This window comes from Epinephelus moara, chromosome 22 (assembly GCF_006386435.1).
Source record: "Epinephelus moara isolate mb chromosome 22, YSFRI_EMoa_1.0, whole genome shotgun sequence".
Classification (NCBI taxonomy): Eukaryota; Metazoa; Chordata; class Actinopteri; order Perciformes; family Serranidae; genus Epinephelus; species Epinephelus moara.
Genome location: NC_065527.1, coordinates 30,596,809 through 30,607,727, shown reverse-complemented (window position 1 = coordinate 30,607,727; position 10,919 = coordinate 30,596,809). Strand labels below are relative to the sequence as shown.

General features: G+C 40.7%; 1 protein-coding gene across 1 annotated transcript in view; it reads left to right on the top strand.

The window, feature by feature from the left end:
- LOC126384266 (collagen alpha-1(XIV) chain-like) overlaps positions 1 to 5,754 on the top strand; it is a 304,818-nt gene extending 299,064 nt beyond the window's left edge. The window contains exons 38-43 of the mRNA XM_050035226.1: positions 1,502 to 1,597; positions 1,892 to 1,945; positions 3,599 to 3,652; positions 4,901 to 4,954; positions 5,391 to 5,462; positions 5,581 to 5,754. Coding sequence (XP_049891183.1) covers positions 1,502 to 1,597; positions 1,892 to 1,945; positions 3,599 to 3,652; positions 4,901 to 4,954; positions 5,391 to 5,462; positions 5,581 to 5,754 — 504 coding nt within the window. The remainder of the gene's footprint in view (positions 1 to 1,501; positions 1,598 to 1,891; positions 1,946 to 3,598; positions 3,653 to 4,900; positions 4,955 to 5,390; positions 5,463 to 5,580) is intronic.
- Positions 5,755 to 10,919: the final 5,165 nt, after the last annotated feature.

Below are 10,919 nucleotides of genomic sequence, written 5' to 3'. Positions count from 1 at the left end.
TGCCACATTTAATATTTAGATTTAACTATTTAATATATTTCTAAGTTAACAAATATTGCTGTAAATGTGGTAAAAGGTGACGTTAAAAAATTCACAATACTTTTTTAAACATTGTTTGAAGCTAAATGTGGCAAAATGTTGATGTTATTTTCAGCGTGAGACACTTTACAAACGGCACCCCATAAGTCTATGGGTAAAAGTATTTTTGGGCCACATGGCATCACCTGCCAGACTTAATTTTACTGTTTGGCCACTACATATATTGACTTCAGAGCCTGGTGCACTTCCTGGGTGCCTGGCTCTGGAGCCTCATCATTGGCATTTTTGCTGATTCCGTCTTGGATTTTTTAAGTGACCATATATGGACAGGTGGGTGGAGCTGGGGCTGGCCCTTTGACCGTCCCAAGAGTCAGAACAAAACATGCTGAAGTATCGATTTGTTATTATGCAGCACAAACCTGGAATAACCTCCCAGATGATGTTAGACAGCCCTGACTCTGACCAATTTTAAGTCAAATTTATAAACATTTCTGTTTTACACTACCTACAACACTCTGTAATGTCTGCAACCTTATTTTTAAACTCAGTTTTAAATCATTTTAAATAATCTTTGCACCTCTTGTTTGAACTTTTGTTCTTTTAAATAGTGATTTTTGTTTAATGTTTTACATTTTATTGCTCTGTAAAGCACTTTGAATTGCCCTTGTGTATGAAATGTGCTATACAAATAAAGCTGCCTTGCCTAGTCTAGCTGTGGAGGACTGAGGTGTGGATCTGACTGGTAGACCGTGGTGATGAGTTGCAGACAGCATGTCCTGCCCTTCATTATGCATAACTTAAAGCCATAAAAAATTAACAGGTTGGTTATACAAAAAAAAAAAAAAAAAGTACCCCCCTGTACAGTTGAATGTTGAAATTAGCTATGGAGACCAAAACCGTTTTTTTGTACCAGGCCGTAAACATGTTTCTGCTGTAAAGTTGGACACTGGGGTCTATAGGGAGTGACTCTCTCCTAGAGCCAGCCCCAAGTGGCCATCAGAAGAACTGCAGTTTTTGGCACTTCAGCATTGGCTTAATTTTTCAGCCCTGGTTGTTGCTGCTTTGGTGGAGGTGTAAAAGAGAAAGGTCACAGCCACTTTTTTTTCTTTTTTTCTTTTTTAGGACTTTCCAAACACAACACCGCTGGTATCGTAAACACCACTTCAGGTGTCATTGTTTGTTTACATTCACGACAAGACTTTATGACTCTTTCACCTAATCTGACGCTGTAACCTGTCAGTACAGGTTAAGCAAGCACCTGGCAGTTTTTTATCTTGGTCCTTGTTGGATGTCAGTGTTCAACAAAAAAGTGTTGAGCTGTTGAGGTTAGCCAATCAGCAGCAAGTCTTTAAGAGAGTGTTTGACATGGCCCAGTGTCCTCACATCAGGCTATACAAGACGATACATGTGCCAACAAGAGAGTCTGTTGTTAACTCTCTGTCTCTTTCCTCTCTCTTTCCAGGGGCCCACTGGTCCAGCAGGTGATACAGGTGTACCAGGACCTCAGGGACCCCAAGGACCACAGGGACCCAGTGGACGCTCCATCATAGGACCTTCAGTAAGACAAACATACCCAGTTCTCATTCTCATCATAGAACTGAGGAGCACATCACTGGCAGTATAATCCTGATACAAGTAAACTTACTCCATATTTATTAGGTTTTCATCTTGAAAGTTAATTCATATGGCGACACAGTCAGTAATTGTCCTTGGAGTGTGTATAAAAGAATATAACATCTACTGTCACAGTTTTCTTATATTAAGATGCAATTCATACTGTAAGTGTAGAAAAAACACAGTATTTCTGACATCGTTGGAACTTGTGTCCTTAAAAGTGTCCTTTTATCTGCAGGGTGCTCCAGGAGAGAGAGGACAGAAAGGTGAAGCTGGACAACAAGGAGCACAGGTAAAAAAACAACAACAAAAAAACAATGCAGACACAATCCAACATATGTTTCCCCTGAGGTATGTTCGGTTGCATTTTGTGCTGGATTTATTGTTTGGTTAAGGTGAAATAACATTTAAGGCCTTTGCACAGTGAGTCCTTTTTTTTTCTTTGTAAAAAAAAAATAAAAAAATATGACCCTGTTTTGTGTCAGTCACATTTGCACACTGAGTCTCAAACTTTCGTTTGTCATTAAAAACGAAGAGGTTAGATTTTCTGCGTTTTTCGCATCCGTCAGAAGCCTTTAGAGACGTTTGACCAAGAGTCAGTGAAGAAAATGTGGCGGCGGGACACAGCCTCAACAAGACAGAGGAACGGGGCACACAGAATCATTTCATAACTCAGGCAGCTACTTTCAGTGGGTCAGATAGTAATAATCAGGTGGATGATGAAGACGAGGAGGATGTGGGCTGCACACAGAATGTGGAGACACACAGAAAGGACAGCTCCACACCTTCATATAGCTGCGGAGCAAAATGAAAGACAGGGAGGAAATGATGACAGCCAGATAGGTAACTCCAGTGGAGGGAGACTAAGGGGGAGATGTGTCTTTTCATTTTGTCTCTTCCTGTGAATTTTTGAACCAAATAGAACATTAAAACGCATCAAAATCCGTGTGCAATGTTTCTGTGTGTAACAGGTTTTTTCAGATTAAAAAAACGCATCTGAAAAACAGACTCAGTGTGCAAAGGCTTTTAATCTGCAATTATTGTAACATTTCTGTATGTTAAAGTTAATTTGATATCAAAATCCTGCTGGGTTCAGTCTGCATGATCAACATGTGAGTCACACATGTGAATAGTGTGCTTTACACAGGTTACTGTTATTAAGACACCAACGTCTGCAGTCACTTGTGTGTGCTCACTACATCATTTTACAAAACCAGGACCAAACAGCTACTAAACTACTAAAGTAAACATTCTTTATCTGATAATTATATAATGCAGTTTTTCTCCTTTTTTGGGTTGATGGCAAGCTGTGAAATATTTGGTAAAATTTAATTTTCTGCTGTTTTGGTTGAATGAATTAACTGTGTTCATGACAGAACAGTGGGCAGTGTGCTGTTTCAGAAAGGTCTGTTGCTTGAAAAGAGCCTCCCACAAGTAATTATGCTCCACTGTAACTTACTGGGACTAATGTGACCTTTTGGAAACAAATAGTTGTCAGATTTTGAAAAATGGTGCCATTTGCAAAAGGTTGATTTCTGTTGTTCAAATCTATTTATATTCCCTGAGTTTGTGACACTACAGCATGTTTAAATCTTACAGTGTTTGTGCAACAACACAGTCTGTATCAGTAGATTTCAATGTTTTGCCATTTTTGCTTGTGATGGAAAGTTGATCGTATACAAAGTGATGCAACAAAGGGCCCTAGCTAGAGCTATCACCTAAAACATATGTACAAATATTACAAACAAATCACCTACCACTTCATGGAGGGTTTTTTTTTGTTGTTGTTGTCATGTTGTCATTTTATATCAAACATTTTGAGTGTTGCGGCTCAAACGATCACACAATTTTTAAAAATATTACTGTCATTTGTTGAATGTGTGTAGATTAAGACTTGGTGTGTATGTAACCTGCAGATTCCTCTGCTATCCTCTTTGTGTTTCAGGGAGTTCCTGGCAGAGCTGGAGCTCCAGGCAGAGAAGGACCTGCAGGACCCAGAGTGAGTCATTTCATAAATATCACCACTAAAGCTGAGGAAGGCAGAAATCTGGAAAAGGCAAAAAAAAAAAAAAAAAAAATGCTCAGCCCCTCCTTGCCCACTCTCTCTCTCTGTTTATCAGACCACAAATGAAATAAGAGTTAACTGCACCAGCCCACTGTCCCTCTGCCTTGTCCCCGCTGCTGTTGTATGCTTTGCCAGGAGGAGAGCGGACAGCAGCTCTGGAGACTGCCGACTAAGGGTCTATCTCTGGAGATGCTGCCCGCTCTCCTCCCAGCAAGGTGGTCTGTAGCAGTGGGGAGTTAAGGGGAGGACCACTGTGATTTAAGGCTCGAGCTAACGTTAGCTACAAGTGTAGTGTGTAGTGTAACTCCTTCAGAATACATTAAATTGAAAAAAGTTACTGGCATGATTTTTTACTTGATTAAAAATATAAACTAAGATTAAAACATATTACTTTGTGATATAATAATTCCTGCATGAAAAAGGTTGTCTCCTACTGCAGTGGCAGTAAAGGTAGCCCCCTGCTTTTCCTTCTGCCACCTAGTTAACCACTACCTTAGGTAAGTATTTCCTGTTGTAGGGATGAATAACATTATGTGTATTAAGGGTTATCATGTCCACCTCATCAGAAATTGGGGAGGTATTAAGAGGAATATTGGATTTTTGTGTGACACTAGCTTTTAAGCGCTTTAGCTTATGTTAGCTTTGATAGCAAAACAAACTGTAAGTAACAATCGCGCTCCCAGAGAGAATGAGTATGTCCGAATGCACCACTCACATAATTTCCCTCCATTGTCTAAAACAAGCCAACAGAACTTGCAAGCTAGTGCTAACTAATGTCTGTGGAGAATTGATCTGCCTTAAGCTAAGCCCCGCGCACCAAAAAACGTCATACTGTAAAAATGTTTATTTGCAAAAAAATCAAATATCACAGTATTTTTGATCAAATACCTCAATATCAATATTGCAGGGTAGAATATTGGTACTTGCACAAAATATTTACACAAGATTTTTGATAAATAATCATCAGTAATAGGATATAATCATCTCTTTACTGTAATGCAGCCTTTAAAATCAGGAAAAGACAACACTTACAATTTATCATATTCATAAATCTAAAACAATATCTAGTCTCATATTACAATGCTGATGTGATATTGATGTATTACCCAGCTCTATTTAAAAATACTTTATGCACACAAATACCAGCATTTATTTTCAACATATGTATCTTCTCATCCACAGGGACTGCCAGGCAAAGACGGCCCACCGGGCAGACAGGGTCCAACAGGAACTATTGTAAGTGGTTATTAGGTTGGGAAATTTTTTGACTTTGAATGCAGTGGTAATGTCAGCTTGAAGTTGATAACTGTGAACACGGAAAAGAAATTGAAGACTAGACGCCGTTGTACTGATCAACTGGACCAAAATTTTGTAAATCATCTTAAAGCTCTCCAGTCCAGTGTTAACAGGCCAGTGGAGATCGAGCAATCAAAAGTGTGTTGACTGCTTTTGGTATTGAGATTGTTTCAAATCAGGACTTTTGCAGAGAGCTTTGATCCTACTCTGGTTAGACCTGTTAGTCAATCTATAGTAAACACCCTAATTAAAAACACACACACACAGATATATAATATATAATATATAATATATAATATATATAATACTTTGCACTGTGTAGAAGTTCTAATGAAGTCGACTTTGATTCTTCCTCCCTCCTCCTGTGTCTCTTCAGGGGACACCAGGAGCCCCAGGGGCCCCGGGTAACACAGGCCCTCCAGGAAAACAGGGAGAACTGGGACCACCAGTGAGTATGTCCGTCAGCAAATCGAACACAGGAGACGATGCTTTTCTTAGCCAGTCTGGGTTTACAGCTGCACAAGGCCACCTTGTTTTTATGTTTCCCATCACCTTTCTGAGAAAAGCTGCTGTACAAATGTGGACACTATCCAGGAAGAGGCAGGAAGTTGTGTCAGTCAGTCTTAACAGAGTCTGTCAGAGAATCACAGCGTGCAGTGAAAGTGTCTGTCAGCAGGATAAACAGCTTCCTGTCTGGTCTGAAGGTCCACGAGACTGTCAGCCTCAACCTGCCTTCCTAAAAATGTTCATTAGACATTTACTATTACCGCACTGTTAAACAAAGATGGACCCACCAAAGAGTTAAAATGCTTCCTGTCCTCTGTCAGAAGCAGTTAGTTCCATCATCTCTCTATGAACGTGTTTTACAAGATGAAGAACTAATCTTATTTTCCAAGTTCGTGCATCAACTAAGGTTGGGGAAAAATAACAGAATCTTCTATGCATAATGATTTTGTCTTCAAAGATTCAGAATCACTGCATTAAACTGCTGAACGATCCAGTTAGCGCGATATGAACAAAAAGTAAATATTTATCTTTTATTATATTTAATATTTTTGACCAGATACCTCAAAGTCGATATTGGAAGTAAGTATCATCATAAGTAATGTGGATATAATGACTAAATAGTTAAAGGAAAATAATAGAACAGCCAGAGCAGTCTGGTAAGTTCAGAAAATTACTTGCCTGACATCAGACAAAATTTTCAACTCATTACTCGTTTCCATCTTTAGTCTGGCACTGGTTGACTAATTGAGTCCCACCTAGCAGCTTATCCTATTCAGGGTCGCACGTGGGCTGGAGCCTATCCCAGCTGACATTTGGCGGGGTACACACTGGACAGGTCGTTAGACTAAAACACAGGGCTGACATATAGAGACAGACAACCATTCATGCTCGCATTCCTACTATGGGCGATCAAGAGTCACCAGTTAACCTAACCTGCATGTCTTTGGACTGTGGGAGGAAGCTGGAGTACCCGGAGAAAACCCACCCTGACACGGGGAGAACATGCAAACTCTGCACAGAATGAATCAAGGCTAAAACACACCTGCGGTGAATATCGCGTGTCAAAAGAAACACCCCTCTTATTTTCATTGTACAACCCCACACCGGCAGCAGCAAGACATGTGTCGGCGCTCCTGGTGGCACTTCATGCCACTGTCCTATTTCTAGCCTCGCCGCCCCTGGAATGAAATGCATTTTTCTCCCACTCGCTCTCCACTTGTATATGCCAGCTCCCATAGCAGCACTTTTTCATTGCTCCTATGGCAGCTTGACTCCTCTGCTCACTGTGGATGTATAAAGAAAACTCTGTAGCTGTTGCTCTGTCTTGAGTGTGACAAAGACTGGATGATGAAAGACTTGTTGAGGTCGAGAAATATCCCAAGCTTAACAATCCACAATCTTGTCATTATAAAGACAATGGCAAAAAAGATATTGCCCTTGGAGATCAGCTCTTCAGGTGAGAAATAAAGTATAATTAGTGGCTGTCCACACATGACTTGTGGAAGAGGCAGAGGTGGAAGAAGTGCAGATCTTTCATTGAAAGTAGAAATAGCTTTGTGTGGTCATCTGTTATCAAGCTGCAGTGCAACGCATCAAGTGCCACCCCTAGCACACACTGGATGCGTCACACTGCAGTGGCAGCATTGTGTTTTCAGCTTTAGTAAACTCGATTCAGTGGAGTGGGCGGATTCAAGGGTCTGGACCCAGGCAATCACTTCACTGTAATACAGCCTTTAAATCCAGTAAAGTGCACCACTTATGATACTGCGATATCCAAAATCTGTCCCATATTACAATATCCATATAATATCAATATATTGTCCAGCCCTTTGTCCAGTGTGTAGGATTTAGTGGGATATAGCAGTGAGGTTACAGATTACAACCAACTGAATACCCCTCCCCTAATGCCTACCTTTCCAAGTGTGGAGACAACCTACGGTGCTCTTCAGCTAAATACGTAAAAGGTGCTCTCTAAAGCCAGTGTTGGGTTTGTCCATTCTGGGCTACTGTAGAAATATGGCTGTAGGGAGGGATGTTTGCCTGAGGGCTTTCTGCCACTAAGGGAGGGAAAATCAAAGAAAACTTGTGGTTTGGGTTAAAATGAAAAGATTTGTGGCAGAAAGCCCTCTGGCCAGAAACACGGCGGACTCTGTGGAAGAGGACCTGCTCCCTATGTAGATATGAAAGGCTCATTCTAAACTAACAAAACACAAAAGTTTTTTAGTCTCAGCTGCTGTAGAGTAGTGACTCTAACTGGGCAACGTTTAGGTCCCGATTATGTTCAGGCGTCACCGTAACCAAAACTAGTTAACTTGCATGTATGTACAGTGCTTGTTGAGTGTTAGTTTGTGATGTGGTCTATAAATATATTGATATAAGACTATGGAAACGTATATTTTTCACACTGAATGCAAGAACTTTCATTAAATCATTTAAAATTTATCATAAATTTCCACACTTTCTATTAATGATTATGTGACAGTAAATGTGCTTACTGAAAATTAGATACTGATACTGATGTTTATTTCACTGTGTAAAGTGATTTTGATGTTGGATCCTAGAGGCCTAATAGAGTTGTTGAAGCACTTCAGTCCCCTTAAAAACAGAAAAACTCCCACTCGACTGAACAGTAAATAAAAACACCCCAGGTAGCAGCTCAAGTGAGACGACGGCATCATCTGTTAAACCCGCCGTGGTTATTTCGATCTTGACTCCTGTCTGCATGTAGTATCCTTGAGCAAAACACTGAGCGTTAAACTGTACCTGATGAGCAGCTGTATGGCTGCTCCGCCACCATCATCAAGGCTTACTGTTCTCATGTTAAAATATCAGAATGCAGTCTGTTCATCATATTGTTCACTGCTGTAACAGAGTTGAGTTCAGGATGTGACCACTCTCTGCTTTGGTATTTTTTCCTGTTTAAATGAAATGTTCACAGACAGTAAATCACATTTCGACTGCAGCGCCAAAGACGAAATGAGATTCTGTGGGAGGTGAAACAAACTGCTGGCAAATTACTTTGCATCACTGTGAAAGAAAAAAAATGTTGTCAAGCATATAATTACAAATATGTGGGTGGACTGCAAAGAGCCCTCCTTATCTAATTACCATGCTATTGTCAATAACAGGTCTTAATGTGAATTTACCAGAGGAAAATATAGTTCAGTTGTTGGAAATGACACTTTTTGTATAAAATGTTTAAAGATTATTATTTCAGTTTTTTTAATAGCTCAATGCAGCATTAAAGGGACAGTTCACCTCAAAATAAAAACCGGTGTTGGATGTCTGTCTTCTCTCTTGATGACACTGGTGCTCAAAGCGCCAAAAAAATACATTTGACTGCCAACAGTATCACTACGCAGAAGGAAGCATGCATGTTCTCATAGACAAAAGGCTCCTGCTCGTGACGGCACAAGATATAATCATTAATGGCGTCCCCCTTGGCTGAGCTGTAACGTAAGCTAGCTCAGGCCCCATACACACAGAAAGCATTTTGCTGGTTGTAAAATGTGAGGGGCACCATACTGCCATCTTATTTTTTTAAACTGAATGCCACTGGTGGGGGGAAGAAAAAAAAAAACGCTTGCTGTACCTTTGATTGTTGCCAGGCAACCACCCCATCACACCCTTATACTGACCTTCCTGTGTAATCAATCTACCATTTCTTTTTTTTCCACAGTAAATAGTAGTTTGTTCCTAAAATGGACAGGCAGAGGGTACCTGCTGTAGCTCTGGTTGAGAGGCTGTCAGTAAATAGTTTGTTGGGCACAGGGAAGCAGAGATCTGTGTGAGTACATGAGACCCTACAAAAGATGTGGATCATGGGGAGTACCACCAGTTGGTCCAGGAGCTTCGCCTCCATGATGGCTGTTTCCAGGCATATTTTAGGATTCCTCCGGGGCAGTTTGACAACCTGCTGTCTGTTGTTAGGCCGTATAGCTCCGGGTATCCAGCGACCTCCAGGAGGCCCTCCTCTCAAATAATCTGATTGGACACTGGGGAAAAAAGATGACTACTCTGAGTTCAAGTTTTTTCAACTCAAGGAGTTCAGAGCACTCCGGCAAAAACACCTGGCTCCTCGAGTGCAGAAACGTGAGGCGCATCTCAATGCAAAAAACGCGAGCAAAAAGCTTCTTATTAAAAAACAGTTACAAAAAGCCGCCTCTAACTGCTAAAATGCTTTCTATGTGATCGGGGCCTCAGTGGTGCTAGGTGAGCTAGCAGGAGATGCACACTTCCTTCTGCACAGTGATACAATTGGTGGGTGTAGTTCGATAGAAAGTGGGGCTAGGTGTCGGATTCCTTGAAAATTGATGACCAAAATAACCCAGTATCAAGTAGTATCAAAACGTTTCCAATACCTGTATTTGATCCTTTTTACGCTGAGGGTGTTATGCTGGACTGTCTGGACTTCCCACTGGGTTAGCAAACTTTCTGTTCCTGCCCTCTCGCCTCCCAGCAGGTTGTCAGCTCAACAACTACCCTGTCAGCATGAGCTAGCATCCAGCACCGAGCTGTTAAAGGGTCTCACACTGACACTAAAATGGCTTGAACCTGTCGTTACAGCTGTTAATAACCGTTAACATAAACTGTGTGATTTTGTGATTTTAGCACTCTCACTGTGTGTGTGCAGCTGGGTGGAATCTCACAACTGTCTCACACTCCTGCATCAGCAGCTACAGTTCAAAAACTCTGTGGTGTGGTGACATCAAGCACAGTGTATTTGACGCAGATGGCAGTTCAGCGTGCCGAGATGCCAGCAAAACATTTAATATACAATACTGTGGCTTAACTACACACCACTCCTCAAACATTTTGGGTGTCGAGTGATGTACACTATTTGTATCTGTAAAAAAAAAAAAAAAAAAGTTCCTACATCTGTGGATTGTTTTGAGTAACCGGGTCATGATTTCTGTAAAGATGCTTTTGAGATTTTCAATTGTATTTTTCTGGCACTTTGAGCTCCACAAGCCAAGTGTCATCTAGTTCCATTATATTGGAGTTAAAGCAGACGTCTGTACGGCAGATATCTCTAACTCTCGGCAACTCAGACCAAAACAATCTAGAGTGATAAATGGCATTACAGGTAAGATTCTGGGTTGAACTGTCCCTGTAAAGAAAAGTTCTTCAAGATAGGTTTTTTTTTTTTTTAAACTTTTATTTTATCTGTTGTTTTTTTGTAAGCCTGAAATCTGTCTGATGAAAGCAACACATTTCTGACACTCTTCACTGAAGGTTAAACGTTAATGTCTTGTTGGACGAAAGAGAACTTTGTCTAGATCCAGTCTTTACTCAGTGCTCTACATGTTTTTAGCTTTCACGTGTTTAACATTTAAAAGAAGTGTGAGACCCAGCTGAAGGCTACTGCTGCTTTAATCCAAAAAGTTTATTTTGAACA